This window comes from Aptenodytes patagonicus, chromosome 17, assembly GCF_965638725.1.
Source record: "Aptenodytes patagonicus chromosome 17, bAptPat1.pri.cur, whole genome shotgun sequence".
NCBI lineage: Eukaryota > Metazoa > Chordata > Aves > Sphenisciformes > Spheniscidae > Aptenodytes > Aptenodytes patagonicus.
The window spans coordinates 10,095,778-10,112,434 of record NC_134965.1 but is presented as its reverse complement, the minus strand read 5'-3'; the positions used below and the strand labels follow the sequence as shown (position 1 = coordinate 10,112,434).

The 16,657-nt window shown below is 37.7% G+C and overlaps 1 protein-coding gene across 2 annotated transcripts in view; it reads right to left on the bottom strand.

Moving 5' to 3' along the window:
* Nucleotides 1-16,657, bottom strand: part of MED13 (mediator complex subunit 13) — a 55,868-nt gene that overhangs the window by 19,189 nt on the left and 20,022 nt on the right. Inside the window, exons 4-10 of one of the 2 annotated variants that reach the window (XM_076354351.1) lie at nt 9,892-10,037; nt 9,394-9,444; nt 8,606-8,803; nt 7,435-7,629; nt 6,308-6,470; nt 5,892-6,002; nt 3,183-3,866 (exon numbers count right to left, since the gene is read on the bottom strand). In XM_076354351.1, coding sequence (XP_076210466.1) covers nt 3,183-3,866; nt 5,892-6,002; nt 6,308-6,470; nt 7,435-7,629; nt 8,606-8,803; nt 9,394-9,444; nt 9,892-10,037 — 1,548 coding nt within the window. The remainder of the gene's footprint in view (nt 1-3,182; nt 3,867-5,891; nt 6,003-6,307; nt 6,471-7,434; nt 7,630-8,605; nt 8,804-9,393; nt 9,445-9,891; nt 10,038-16,657) is intronic. The other variant, XM_076354353.1, reaches the window with a different exon arrangement.

Genomic DNA, 16,657 nt, shown 5'->3' with positions numbered 1-16,657 from the left:
GTAGAAAACCATGTTACGATTATTAGCTATAGATATGGCCCTCTAACTTCTGCCCCAAACAAACTTTATTTTATGTATCCCAGTGTACAAGAGGCACCATGTGAGGAAGGTATTCCTTCACACATGATAAGTATTTCAGGAGTGTCAGACTGACGTGGTACACAATTTCTTCTTGCTCCAAGACCAAACAGCAACAGAATGACCAGTGAGAAGCATTTACAGAAGTCTCACACATGAAATGAAAAAGGGACATTGCAAGGATGAAGAATACAAAGGTTCAAACACAAGTTCCAACATATCTATTGTTTCCCTTCTCAAGCCTCTATCCAAAAGGAAATGCTATCCCCTAAGAAAGTAACGTGTCTCATAACGAGTAGGGCTTGGTTTTGATAGCCTAGATGCAGACACTGATCCGGAGTTTAGAATAAGATAGGCTTACATTTCTCCTTTGAGAGACCAGAAAGAAAGAAAAGCATGATATAGAACAATTCAAAGACTTCAACCTGCACACAAAATGGCACGGTGATTCCTCAGAGTCCTCCTTGCTGCCCTGTACATCCCTGTCAACTACGTGGTATGAGAAAGGACACAGAAACAGTTTTACTTTGTCAAAAGACTTCCTAGAAATAAGTTTCCAAAGAAACACCTCACAGCCAACAACGCTGTCAAGTCCAGCCATGCTGGTCATCCATGCTCAATAAAATCTTGTGTTAAGTATGACCACCACAGCACGACCGCCCCGGACAACAGTGCAATGGGTGTGGCCTTGTGTCAAGCACCATTGGCATTTATGTCTGGAGCAGCACTCGATGGAGTTGAGGATTTCCTCTTTTCTAAATCCTGCAAAAATTACCATCAGAAAAAAAAAGAAAAAAATGGGAATGACCTTCTAGGAACAAGATATTAAACACCAGGAAAATACACAGCGAAAGCAAGCAGCAGTTTCCAGTATTTTTGACCACCAAAGAGGAAGAGAAGTTAATAGCCAGCTACTCTCGGAGGAAAAAAAAAAAAAAAAAAAAAAAGAAATTCAGTAAGTTGTTAAATCGAACTAGAAGCCATACAAGGAAAGACCATGTCTTGAACAGAAAAGAAGAAAATTTTGAAGTAGAGCATATCTTTCTCTGTCTGGTTGGCTGAAATGAATCCAAGGCCAAAATAGCACTAAAAATCCTATAAATGCACATCTTGAAAGAGCCGAGACGTGCACTAGCTTATGTAAACTCTTAAACAGTGAACACAGAAGATATGGCTAAGAAAATGCGTATGAGAACAGACCAACAGCTACAGCATGTTTACTTCTTCTCACAGCTTTCCTACACAGCAAAGCCAACGTGACTGCCATCAATGGCTTTCCACTGCCAGCAACGAAACAAAAAATCAACATAGAATTTCAGTCCTATGAGTAGCTCCTTCAACTCTTATACCACAGATTTAGTACACTAACTCCTAAAAAAAAAAAAAAAAAAAAAAGAAAAAACCATCACTAATTTGATAGTGATCACATTAAGAGTCTCCTTTCACCTGAACAGGAAAAAAAAGTAATTTTTGGACCAAAAATAATCAACAGCAAGTGCGAGTTGACAGCGGCAACTCTGGGTGCATTTGAGATGCATTTTTTATCCCTCGATCACAACCCAAAGCCAAAAGTTTGTCACCTCTGCATCCAGGTTCCAATCATGTTAAATTTACACTGCTATTAAACAGCCCTGTCAGCACCTATTGCTTCCCATTACCATCCTTTTCCTGCGGTATATCCTCACAAGGAAGTGTTGTAAAAGATGGATGACAGGAAGAATTTCTTACGCAGTACAACAGCAAAGGAGACACAACCCAGAAGGCCAAGTGGTTTTGTTTCAGGTTTTGTTCTTACAGCGGGTTTTTTTTTGTTGTTTGGTGGTGATTTGGGGTTTTTTCGGTGGTGGTGGTCTTTTTTGGAGAGTTTATTTTTGCTTTAACTGGTAAAGAAAATCCATGTTGATTCATTCTGCAGTAAAACAGAGCTCAAACATAAGTTTTAACACTAAAACCACTAGTGTTATTCTTTTCCTCCTTTGCCTTGAAGGTCCATAATTTATCAAAACTTAGGCAGTATCAAAAAAGTGATCAATTCCTTTATCCTGATTGAAACAGATAGCAGCAGAGTACAGCATTTTAAAACCTGGTGCTAGATAACACTAGCTTTCAGAAATAAATTTTATTTATTCAACAAAAACCTTTTTTTAAATAGTTATAGACTACACATACTTTATTTCGAGACAGTATTAGCTTATGTTAAAATAAAATAAAATAATAAGTGTTCTCAAATACATTTCCTGTAGCTCGAAGGCTAAGGTTTTAACAAGGATCTAGTCTGACTGTCTCAGTATTTCTTCAAGTTAGACAAGCTTCGTTTAATGAACGAGGGTCTCCCCATATGATCTGAGGTCCAAGAGCAGTAACAGTAGACACACCAGTCACTCGTTTTCTTTGAATGATAACCTCAAATCCTTAAGCCTTTTGAACAACACCACAGAGAGAATGCACCATGTGCAAGAACGCCAGTTTATGTTATTATTCCAAAGATAAATTTCTGATATTAGAAAGCAGTTGCAGCCTACATTAAAGTTAACGTCTTCCAGGAAACCAGATTAACTTCCTCATTGTTCCAATCAGCCATTTAAATACCAGCTCTTCTGGATAAAGACAGGAACAGAACTGAGGTAGAAGAAACTTCATCTTTAATAGGGTAAGCCTGCAGCCGAGACCATCCATGCTTTCTTCAGATAATGAAGAAAGCAAATATTAAAATGAGAAAGTTATTTCTTGGGGGGGGGGGGACACACGACACACACGGATGGATGGGACTTAAAGTCCCAAATAGGCATAATTTGGCTACAGATTAATTTTATAGTAGAAAAATAAACTTCATTGCCATCTGCTAAATCAGAGTTCTAACGAGAAAAAGCTGGAAAGTCTTACTACATATTTGACTGTGCTTCATACTCACATTTTACGAGTATTATCTTCTTGTATATGGACAGCACAGATAGTTATGCTCACACACTCGGCATTACTGCTTGAGCTCATGAGAACAACATATGCTTTAGTGACAAGCTTGCTTGTAAAGAGAAACTACTGCCTTTGGCCTTTCAGTTTCCTCACTTTCTCACATTATTACTATGGTATTAAGCACTACTTACTCTGTAACTGATGTTACGTTTTCCTGTCCAGCAGGTATTACTGGATCATCTCTCAACTTATCATTTGGAAGCTGAGGTGGTAAGAATTCCACATCCTTTTTCTTTGGAACTTTATAATACTTCCAAGTAGTATCAGCTTCATCTTCCTCCAAATTCACTGCAGTACCAACATACATTGTGGGCTCTATAACTTCAGGAAATTGAGCTGGAAAAGGCTGAGACAAGCCATCGAGTCTGTCTTCCATTGTTTTTGTGGGAACCAAGGGGTCTGGTGTTGGCATCTGGTAGAAATGTTGACTCTGAGGAGTAGAAGGAGCTTTAGCTACCCCTTCATCAACTACGTCACACGGGTGAGGACTAAGTGGTGGCGGCTGAGGTGAATTTGCCATTTCAGCATTATGCATCTGAGGAGTCTTTGCTACATCATTAGTTCGGATATTTGAAAATCTCACTTGACTGTCTGGTGCAGTCATCACGAGCCTCTGACTTGCTGAATCTGCCTCCATGGCAACATCATCACTGATAGATACACGATGATGAAAAGGAGTCAAAGGGCGTTTCTGTGGCTTATCCCCTTTGTCTTGCTTCTCATTTGTCTTGTGCTTTGGAGCTGCTTGCTGTTGTTGGCCCACAGGTGGTGCCTGCCCCTGTTGACCTGAATTTCTTGGTTTGAGATTTTTGTGCCTGCAGAATTAATATAGGGGAAAATAGTTCACATTAATCTTTCAAATATGTCTACCATGTTCTTTTTCCACTAGATAAGAACCCGCTTCTAAGCCATTAAACAGCCGATTATAGAAGTCTGACACTGATACCATTCTGAAGTGAAGCTGCCTCTTTCTGACCATAACTTAATTTGAATGACTTGAGTAGCGTTACAAGATTTCAGAATACCATTTAAAAAAACTGGAAAAGCTATCCTATGAGCCAAACACACACATAATCCTCATAACTGAAGACAGTATTTTATAACTGCTTTTAACAGAAATAGATAGTCACATGAACACGTTGTCACTTTTAACTTCTGCCAACACTGATGAATCAGTAGAACAACATATGAATTAGTGAATGACTTCTTGAATTCAAGCATCAATACTAACCAATAGTGCTGTCCAAGTCTCCATGGGTTAAGGAGTGGAAAATTAACATCAAGAATCTAGAAGCCAAGCTCAGTCCTACAAAAGCTATTTCGAAGCTTTTGTAGCTATTTACCTACAAATTTAGCAAGTGTGGAAAAAAGAAAAACTCAGTGTCTCGACTGCATTAATACAGTTAAGTTTTTTTCCAGTATAAATGCACTTGAGCTTAAACATTTCATCTTGAAGTTCAAGATGCCAACTTTCTAGATCAGCTGACAGAATGAGAGATGTGAAATACGGAAGTCTAGAATGAAGTGTTTATGATTAAGCTTTTGAACTGCATGTACATCCTTAGTGCCTGGGTATTCTTTGCCACTCTTCCATTAGGAAAGTTAAGAAGCATGCAACTTGTATTAAAAAAAAAACAGGATAAGGCAGGAATAAAAGGTAAGAGGTATCCAAGTCTATTTTTACTTTAAACTCTCATACACATACATGTTTTTCACCACTTAGAATTCAAAATACAGAACAATAAGGGGTTTTAAGTCTTTGCAATTTCTCTTTAGGCAACTGCGTATTTCTAATACACACCTCACAGTTAATCAATTGTTTTCTCTTAACCAGTGCTATCATATCTAAATTCTCCTTTAACAGAATATTTAATCCTCCTCCATCTCCCAGCTCTTCTCAGGACACAAATATTTCCACAGAACTTAAACCAACCATTTCAATAAAGGATGAAAAAAAGCATTTCTTTCAAAATGCTACATCCTCCAGACATTAATTTTTATTTTTTTAAGATTCCAATATTCATTGCAAGGTAATCAGTGTAACATTTAAATCGGAGAAAGCGTTTAAACCTTTGCAACACTTCAGTCACCTAAAGATTAGTATTCTGCCATAAGTACAGAAATTGAGAATTCACTGAAATTAATGTTTCCATTTTTTTTAAACACCTGGGTTAACAGTCTGTGTCATTGGACAGTTTCAAAACAAAAGTCATAACAAAAACTGGAAGTTAAATTCAGACTTTCCCCCTGTGTTTTGATCCTTTTTTTTTTCCCCAGATAATATAAAAAAAACCATATACTGGCAATCAACATACAGAAAAGCTGTTTTATATACAACCACCCATGGAACGCTATATTTCCCAAAAAGTAAAGCAGGTTTGGGTTTCTTTTTCACATTCATCAAGACACAACGCTACAATCATCTTGCTGTTGATTAACAGCTTTCTCCCTTCAAGGCTAATGCCACAGCCCTCTAGAAAAGGTTCTTAATTCCTAAATAAATAGGCATTCCCTTTCCACTGCAGCCCCAGAAAGTTGCCCATGAGATAGTTTCTACCCATATACAGGCCTAAGGAATTCCAGCCCAAGACTCGGGAACTGTCACTGAACTGCCAGTAGGTCCACTCAAACGATACGCTTGAATAAAACCTCTGCATTATCGTATTGGGCAGAGTTTCAAGACCTACAATGACATTTAGGATATGAGATACAAATTTTGTTACAGCTTTTCTACAAGCAGCTATTGCTTAATTACTCCTAAAGGAGTCATCACGAGCCCTCTCCTGAGCACTTCAATCTCCATGTACAGTGTTGGACTGCGGGTTTGCCAAGTACTGTACCTTGAACAATTGCAATTTGTCCTCTGCGTGGCTTCAACAAAATCCCAGGATGCTACCTTGTCAGCTGTCTCTTCATCACACAAACCATTTGACGTAGCAGAATACTTCCTCCTACGATTCAATATCGGGAGAGTTATTTGGGATCAACATATGTTCTTTCCTTATCTTCTGTCAAACCTCAAGAGCAGTTTTGTGACACAGGATTCAGCAAAGAAACTATAAATAGCCTTTTACTAACATCAAACTGAGAACTAAACAAATGACTAGTTAGGAAGAAATTAGCTCCTTTAAAATGTTTTATTACTAGGAGTAAAGCACCTTCTACTAGCAGTCAAAGCATCTTTACCAGAACTACTTTCTACAACGAACACACAAGATACCATGGGTATTTTTATCTTCACAAAATGAGTACATACTTGTTCTGTGCTCTGTTCATATTGCATTCTTGCCAAACTCTGTCCACCACTTGATTGGCTAGCTTTCTTGGTATTTTGCCACCATGATGGCTAGTACTGTCAGAGATAAATCCATCAGAAACTGAAGAAAACTTCACCCATTTCTGGGCAGATTGAGCATCAACTGAAAAGCAGCACCAGAGGAAATAGTTTTAGGCAATGACGCGATACACTCACAACCACTATTACTCTAATTCAACCACCACAGGAACATCTTAGGAAGAAAAGTATCTTCTTAACTCAATGTTAGGAAAGAAAAACAAAGAGAAAATTTAGGTACAGTAGTAGATTATTATAACATGGTTCCCTCTCATGGTGGGGGCGGAGCACCATATATGTTTATGTTATAACTGGGCTGGCTATTTTTATCTTCCAAGAAACTATAGACCTGAAAAAGAAAATAACTTGAGCAAAGCTACCTGTTAGCAAACTTAACAGTATTATTTAAAAAAAAAAAAAAAAAAAAAAAAAAAAGGTCAAACTAAGGAACAGAAGACCTTGGGGGAAACAAAACAAACAAAACCTTTTCTGCACAAGAAGGACGGTATGTAAAGCCACCTGAAACTATCAGTGACCCTTACCTGCTTTGACTTAAAGCAGTTTACCATAACCACTGCTCACACGCAGTTCAGATGGCACACAGCCTTACTGGAAACTTAACTACAAAGAATCTTCCTTGGACTGTGAAAAAAGCTGCAAACATCACTCATGCTCACTAATGACTGAGATGCACAACGAGGTTTATAAAGCTATGCCAGAATACATACATGCACACAAACATACACAGAGAAGGAAAAAAAAAAACCAAAACCAAAAACTTGACCCCAGAAATTTAAAGTACTGGATAACTACATCAGGTACAAAAGCAGTCCTCATTTCAGCAACTTACAGAAGTGTTGAAGTTAATTTTGTCCACAACTGAACAATAAAAATTGGCTTTACTACAACACACTTAGGACTAAAGAAGTGTGATTTTTGGTAACAAGTCAGTTGTACAGAGAACATCTGAATCCTTTCCAAACACTAGTAGATTTAAAGGAGAAGCCATCAAAATAATTTCCCACATGCAGAAGCTAATTTTATTATACCTGTTTGAACTTCCTCTGGGGATGTCGGTGGAGTCAGAGTTACTGAAGACATGGCAGGATCTCTTGTGGAAGCAGGCACTTGGTGGACACCCAAGCAAGTAGTTGAACAGTGAGATGCCCCTACAGTACTAGGAGCAGGGATGTCTGTCTGAGGAACTAGAACGAAGCATGCTGGGTATACCATTCGCACACCAGCTGAAAAAAAAAAGCAAGTCAATTTTACAGTTGTTTAGCAAAAACTTACATTTAAAGTCATCAACAAATGGATCATTTTACCAGTCACTCATAAGTTTACCTACCCTTTCTACCTACTAAAGCATTACCCTTGGACAAAAAGTCTCTGTTGTCACACTCGTCATTACTTTATGATTTGCTTTATACAGAAGATTTGGGTGAATGAATAAAAGGGGCTTTATATATACAGGCAGAGACAGCCCTGGCATCTACATGCTACTACTTGCTTCTACCATTTTGTTTTATAAAGACGACTGAGAACATACTTTTTACTATCACATAAAACTGACAATACTCCCCCCCCCCCATCATCATCAGGGTCTCCAGCCATCACTGCAATACAAGCTTGTAACACTCATTACAGAGAAATGATTACATTAGTTGACAAATCAAAGGTCAATAGCCCACAGCAGAGGAACAAACTACTGTGTCTCAGGGGCTTAGATTTTAGGAACAGCAGCAGATAAATGCAGTGCTTGAGTACATTAAGTTCTCCAGGATTGTGGTTTTGAAGACATCCCTGAAAGGCACGTCTGTTCTGTTTGAATTTGCACAGAATCTGAAACAGTACAACATGCTTTTGATGCATCTCAGATGTCAACAGGGATAGTCTAGGGGGTTTTGATTATCCTTTTTTGTTTTTAAAATAAATTAAAAAAAAAAAATCATCTTGCTTCTCAGGGCACAAAGAAAAACACCTACTAATATGTCTGCAAAACCCACTTTAAGCAGCAACTCATTTTAGATAGGCCTGAGCATTGAACAGAAAAACAAAAGACCAATAGCAGCTGCAAATAGTTGCAAAAAGAATAAAACGGGGTCATCTTGCATTCAGAATTTTGCAGACCTAACCAGCCAGTTTATTTCAGTAATTAAGAGGTAATCAGAGTAACCAGCCAGTTTATTTCAGTAATTAAGAGGTAATCAGAGTACTCACCAACAAGGACTTCAACAGCAGCTAAAGAATCATCCTCCCAATCCATTTCTTCTTGTTTTTCCTCAGATCCCTCCTTCAAGTTAGATGTGACAGGATAGAATTGTTTCCATTCACCAATAAGCTTTTTTGTCGATGAATCAGAAAGCTTGAATGACTGCCCTGTGAGCGTGCCATTTAATCCAAAGGGACTTAGAATAACTAAAAAGATAAATAAAAATACATTGGAGATTATATCTAAACAAAATTCACTCTTCCCCACTGAAATAGCATTACTGTTATTTCAGGCACACCGAATAAACAACTTTCCATCGGTTGTTGCACCGATGCACCCTAATCACATTTTGCTATACCGCACAAGTTTTTGGTAATAGGTACACATTGTTAAATATGTGTACTGTAAGAATCAAGGTACCGCAATAACAATTACAAATTAATTTATTTAAACAAGCAACAAGCAAGTTTTCATCTTGGCTAGCAAGGAGTCTCTAACATACAGGTAGGATAAAGAAACACTATTTCAAATTCTGACAGAGTTAAGGTGTTTCCTCATCCTTTCGTTCTGCTTGGTACAGTTACAACAACAATGTATATACAGGGAAGTAATCTGTTTCATGTTTAGTCTTGTTCATATTAGGAAAGCACAGCTGCTGTTAAATTGCATTCAAAAAAAGCAAGTTTGGACACTAAGCATTAATAAACAAGGGTAGTGTGTGGTCATGCAGGAGAACCCATTTCTATAGCCAACACAAGTCTGTCTAAGACAGGGAATGATCAAACAGCCCACTAACCAGACTCAGGCCCCATCACTCCTTTGTCTTCGAGAGCATAGCCTGCATCTGCTGGTGGAACCAAAGGAATTTACAGGCAAGGAAGAGCCAAATAAAAAGGGTAGGGGGAGTGAATAGGTTAAGTACGTTGAGTCAGAAATGGATTTCTAAAAGAGGGGTTGATGAAGATACGTGGGGGTTATAAAGCATGTTGAAAAAGCAAATTATTAAGTCACCAATAGGACAGTACTTGGAAGTTAAGTTTATTGTGTCGTGAAGACAAATTATTTGGCTGCATGCCAAGAGACGAATATGGAAATCATCCACCTGCAGAAGAGCTGAGACACACCAACTGGCTTCTGACTATGTCAAGCCAGGGGACGTTCGGGGAGAACGTGTAATCAATACAAAACAGATAACGCCTCTGCTCCCACTCCCAGTCTTTGCCAGAAGTCCTCATTCTGAGCAGCTCAAAGGATTGATCCATTTTAATACTCACTTCTGACTGGCAAAACCTACCTTGAAAAGGGCTGTTAGACTGCTGGGCGAGAGTGAGGTGTTCTTCACTAAGCAGGTACACAGGTTGATGCTGACTGATTTCCACACTGGTGCAAACATTGCTATCTCCATGTAAGAAGAAGGTGAATGAGCAGGACAAGTGCTCGCTGGGGAAGGAGAAAGTGGGGAGGGTGCGGGGGGTGGAAGGGAGAGAAAAAAAGTGCCTAAGTATAGAACTTAAAATAAATTGATGGCTTTCTCACTAGTTTGAAGGCATTTCATCCCAAAATATTCATGAAGTAATGAATAATGAAGTAATCAAAAATCCTTTCTATCTAAATAGCAAGAAAATGCTAAATACACGTTCCCTTGAAGCATTTACAAAGTATTTGAGCATTAGAGACAAAACCAAAGATCAATCAGTTAGAAAACAACAGACACTAAGTTTTCAATCTCTTTAGACTGACACTTTATATTTTGAGGTCTGGAGGAAATTTAAAACACAATTTTTTGCAAGACAAAGAAAACTATAACTTAATACTTTTATATCATATATTTATTTAAAATCTATAAAAATATTTCTGAACATATATTGATTTTAATGAGGTCATATCTAGGTTCTCCTGTCACAGATCCACTAAGCAGAATTGATATTTTAAGATTTATATTTAATATTAGCCAACAAGTCACTTATTTAAAAGCAGGAAGAAGAATGGCAACAGCTTTGAGAAGTGTTGGTTTTGTTTAGTTTTTTTAAATTGATCTTATCTTCATACTCCTGAAGCCAATCAAGTAACTGAAAATGAAATCCCATACCTACACACAAAAGGGAAGATACAATCAATGAAAAAAAAAACCCAAAGCTTAAGTCATTGTTAAAAGTCATTAAAGCAAGCATCAATGTTTAATATCAGATGCTTCACTGATAGCTTCTCTCAGTCCAGAGTGTTTCAGAAAAAAAAGAAAATAAACAGTCCTGTACAGCAAAAAACACCCCAACAATAAACATATCTCCTTCATATAACTCTGAATTAAATGCTGTTTTCACAGTGCTGTACAAAGTTACTAGTTAGCAACTCCGTGAAATCTTCTGCCTCCCAAGATCATGCTTCAGAGACTTCCCAATTTTTGCAGCTGTTAGCTGTTGTTTTGTTACAAAAATATAGGTAAACCCCTGCAAGTACAACTATCAAAATATTTTATGTTGCATCCAAATCAATTCAGTGGTTTATGTGAAATATATTTTACCAATTTTAATTAAAGGGCAGGAACAGAGCAGGAGGGCAAAAGCAGCAGATCCTTGCCAGGACACCACAGAAGCAGTACATCTTCATAGCCAGTTCCATTTGAAAAAACTTTTTTTTCTTTTTTTCTTCTTAAAGAAGTTGTACAGGCACAGCAATTTTCAGTTACATTAGCTACAAGTTCTCTCAAGTGTCTGCCAGACTAAAACGCTCCCATAGGAAAAGAACAGATGTTTAAAAGCAAGATGATGCTATTCACGTTGGACATTAAATTAGGTCCACCATCTCAGTAATAGAAGAATGAAAGTCACGGAGAACCTTAAAAGTACTTCATAAACTACTGAACAGAAAATAAATCCTTCTCTGTAAGGAGGGTAGCATCAAGCACCTGCTCAGTCTCAGGAAAAGAAAAGAAACAAGCCAAGGGAAACAGACTAAATTAAGTGAGTCAAAATAGCAGATACTAGTGCATTTTTTGCAAGGTCAAATGGAAAAGACATTCCATGAACTACTGTAGCCTAAAAAGACTGTATGAACGCAACACTACTGTTTCCCCAAAAAATAAAATTAGACCCCATCAGCTAACGCCCAGGATCGCGTGCATGCCCTCTGACCTCAAGAAATGCTTGCATTTCTTAGTCTACAGCATGAGAACGCAAAGCAAGTTTTGCGTTCCTGAAAAAGATACAAACAGAGCTCCAGAGCATGAAGAACTGACAAACTCCAAGCACCTGAGCAGCCTTATTAAAATGCAACCTCCACAGGTGCAGTTACTGGATACATCTTTGGTGTAATTTCCAAGATGTTTCTTTCCTCCACCCAGAGGTAGATGGTGTGACAGCAAACAGCAAGGGGGGGGGGGGGGGGGGGGAAGTTTCTGGAATTGGCACAGTCTGTTCAATCTATGAAAACAGACACTGACTCACCCCAAAGACTCAAAGAGCAGCCACCAGGATAGTCACCACAACGGGGAGAAAGAAGGCTAGTGTTAAATACATGGCTTTGCCTACCAGCAGATTTAAAATTAGGGACCTAAAACACTTCAAGGATGAGAGAACCCACAAACGGTTCAAGGAGGAACAGGAAGCGCAGCACATTTTTTACTACAGTACTACAGTAACTTAAAGAAGGCCATGAAGTGAACCCAGTGAGGAACTGCTCTAAGTGGCTGGCCCTGACTGAAGCATAACAGTTTCAAGGTGCATCAAGTCTGCGTTGGTATGCAGATCTGCTGTTCAATTTTAATTGTGTTTCAGGAACACGAAAAGCCAGATCCAGACGAGCGAGTTATCACCGTTCATTGACAACTACTGAGCACAACTGCTTCAGTAATCCAACTCTGGACAGAATACTCCCTGCAGATGAAATAACATACTGCTCAGGAATCCCAGTAAAGTTAGTTTCCAAACTGCAGTGATGATGGAGCTAAGCATCTTGTTGATAATTTCATGTTCAAGTGAAGTCACATGGTTAGCAAACACCATTAAATTCCTATATGGAAATCTGATTAAACTTTAATCCTTATGCAAATAGTTGAAGACTGATTTTCCAATTGAATTTTATTTTAAAATCGTATTGGATGGTTTAAGGTGAAAGAGTGGATAGTGTTCTTGGTTCTGAGTGACAGATAATTTAGGAGCTTAGTGTAAGTGAGGCAAAGTTTAAAAATAAAAGCACATATTCTTTAAATACACTTTAAATGCAATTAAGCTATGTCTCTTGTAAACACCACACTATTACACAGATAAAGGATAGACAATTGTAGCATAATCTGATGGAATTCAGATAAACCAAGACAAAGAGAAGCATCAGCATGATAACAGAAGCATTTCAATTCATTACACTGCAAAACTAGTCCTAAGAAATAGCAAGGAAAATTCAAGGTCATCACGCAAAAGCCAAATCCAAAAAAACCCAAACAAAAAATCCCAAACGAGAACTCCTTTCTCCCCCCACCCAACAGGGGAAAAGTTTCCAACAAAATAATAAAGTAAGAGAGAAGCCATTGTTGTACTGACATCATTCAACCAGCTTTGGCATGCAAGCTGCAAGCACACTACTTGTACCATAGCAGATCCGCTCTCCCTGCCGTACAATTCATTCTAGAAAATCCAAACATTATAAAATTTTCACTAATTCTGGTCATAAATTTAAGTGTTAAACAGCAAAATGATGCACACCACCTGGGGTTTTGTTCCAGTACTTTCAGAGGTGCAGCAAATTCATTTTATGTACAATAGGATAATATTGTTTCATAGTAGAAATACATCGTAAAAACAGTGCTGTCCTTAAACTCAAGTGAAGGGAAACAGATTTCCACATGGTACACACAGTATCTCCTGAAAACATGAGTCTTCTTTAAACTAAAGGTTAACATGAAAGGCAAAACTAACACTACATACTCAAACATAGCATTAAATTTCTTCCTAGCTAGTCATGCTCAGAAACTCTTTCTTCACATTTAACATAATTTCTGTTAGGTTACAAAACTTTAGGAAATACCAATGCACGTGAAATAATCGCAAGAAATACAATGACGAATCCTAATTTAAAAGAAAAAAGAAATCAAAACCATGCTGAATCTCTTTGCAGGGGAGTGGAGAAAAGGAAGAAGGAAAACAGAGAACCAGAGCTCTAAATTACTGGATGCCCCTACATACACTGTTTTATGGACTTAGCAAGCAACTCTCTAAACGTGCACACTTTTTTATTTTTTTTTTTTTAAATTAATACATTTGTACATTCTCCAATTCCTTAAGTTTCCAGAGACTGATTGCTAGTACACAATGCCGCCTCAACCTCAGCTTAGGAGGAATCTTCTCAAACCTTACCATAACCTATTAAAAAAAAAATATATATATATATATAAAAAATAAGTATACGTATATATAATCTCCAGCATTTCTCTAAGTCTTTCTCTCCTATTCTCAGTAACGCACCTCACAGCCAAAAATCCTAATCAAACAAAAAATTTACCTACTTATCACTTTAGGTTAAATAGGCAAATTACCTTTACAATTCAGTCAAGGACACAATAACAGAAAGCAAGCTGGTGGTTTCCTGCCTGCTAATGCAGAGTTCATCTTACACTTTTATTTGCAGACATTTTAAAGTAGCTCAGAAGATCACTAGATAATTTGTGCAGAGCATCTCATGACTGAAATATAAAAAAAAATACCTTTAACTCAATGCTCACAACTTTTTTACTGCATGCAGAGAAAATCAGTTAAGTCCTTAAGGTGCAGATACAGGGAAAAAAAAAAAGCTTGTCTTGAAGCTACTATTGATTCCCCCCCCCCCCCTTTTTTTTGTACTTTTACAATTACGATCAGGTATTGTTACATGTGCATACATAAGGCATAAGAGAACAGAATTTTAACAAAAATTCTGAAAACAAAATCCTAGTTCCCCCCAAAATCTCATTTTCTCGCCTGACCCTGAATATGAAGTTACTCCATTAATATTTCTAGCTTAATGACATTAAGAATCCCAATCACAGAACTTAAATATCAATAATCCAGTTTCCAATTGATCTCTGAATAAAGATGTTATAAAGTGTCATCAGAACAAGCATTCTTTACGAATTTTGATCTGAACACACCAGAATTCAGTCAGAATGAGTTCCAATACTGAAAGCAACTTTAAAAATCAAAATAAAATAAAAAGATACACTCTTTGGAAGCAATGCTATTTTAAGCAACCTTCAGTCGTCGCCTATGCTCCACTAAAATACATTTGTATAAAAAACATCTTTGATTCCCCCATGCTGCCTCTTCACTCTAACCATACAAAACAAAGATATTTTCATTTCAGAGACAAAGGATTATGTTTCTTTCCACATAGAGTTAGAAACTGATGTGGACAATTTCAATACAATTTCTACTTCTACCTTTGTAAGAGAAATTGAAGGGAAAGCACGCTAAAATTTACATATACATGAGGCTTCTACATCTCTGTTAGCAAATCTGAAAATACCTCCTTGATAAAAAGGTAATTAGGTCTGTTTTTTCCTCCACATTAGTACTTACGTAGAGCTTTATATCTTCAAAGTGCTTCACAAACATTAGCTGCATTAGAACCTCACTAATCCACACTTCACTAGATTGCATACTTCAAATCAGCACCACACTACGGCTGAAAGGCAAGGAGACTCCAACAACATCGGAAGCAATAAAGAAGTCTCCAATTAAAAAACCCTATAGCACATTTAATAGTGAATTCAAAAAAGCATCCAAATGTTTCAGCTGAGAGAGAGAACATGGGGGTTGGGAGGTTCTTGGTTGGTTGGGGGGGGGGGGGGGGGTTTGGTTGTGGGTTTTTTTGTGGGTTTTTTTCTTTTAAGTAATTACCATCTCATATTTTCCCAGACTGTCTTTGTAAATTACTTCTGAGTTGAACCAAGAATGGCTTATCAAGTCAAAGCACTGCTAACCCTACCAAGATATTTACCGTATCCTTATAAACTACATACTTTCTACTGCCATTTTTTCCTAGATGAGAAAAATGAGCATTGCAAAGCAAAATTACTGTCCCAGAACTAATGGCTGTCACAATTAGGATTCTACCATTTCCCTTTCAATGGGGTAGAACACACCTTGTTTAGGAGCACAAACATATCAGCTACAGTTTTAAGTCTGTAACTAATATGCGTCATTATTTCAGACTGTTCTAAAATGTTTGCCAAAAATTGGTACATACTGGCCAGCACCCAGAATCCTTCGGGACATTTTGACCAAGAATCAATATATCATGACTGGCTGACAACAATTATCAGCAGCAGCAATAGAGCTGAGCGTTCCCAACAGATGCATCATAGCTGCCCAAATAGAAGTATCTCCAAATAGTTATTCTTTGCTACAGACTATTTCGGTATGCCACTTAAATAAATTTAAAGTATCAAAGAAGTTCCTTTTTAAAAGGTGACAGCAGCCTTCTATAGTAAGTTCTTGGGCTGGAGAACACAGTCTTACAATTAAATAGGTTATTTTGGAAGTAAAAGTTTAAATGGAAAAAATATTTTAAGGACACACACACACACCATGAAGCCCCAAGACCCCTCATATTCAGTTATTTGTTTGTTTTTTTCTTTTTCTTTTAACCAGGTTGAGAGACAACACTATAGCAACCAGCATAGGATAGAAAACAAAACATAACTGCCACAGAATAAGTCTCGAGGAATTACATACCTGACCACATGCTCAACATGCACTACATCGTCCTCTATTCTACGACAGATTACACTACACGCTTTGTTCTTTGTCAGGCAACCCTCTAGGGCTTTTCATCATGGAGAAGAAAGAGTGAAGCTGCCAAGCCACTTGAGGCTTTCTGGGCTAACAGAAGAAGAGCAGAAGCAACTCCCTCAAGACAACCCATCTACCACCTTTTCTTTGTAAGTGCTTCTTCAGAATAGTTCTGTGTGACTATATACATCTTCCAGGTATAGCCATAACACTGCAGTGCACTAATGAAGGGAAGCTTTCTATGCAGCCACCTTCACACCTATACTGCTTCAACAGCCAATCTTTTTAAACATGTCATCT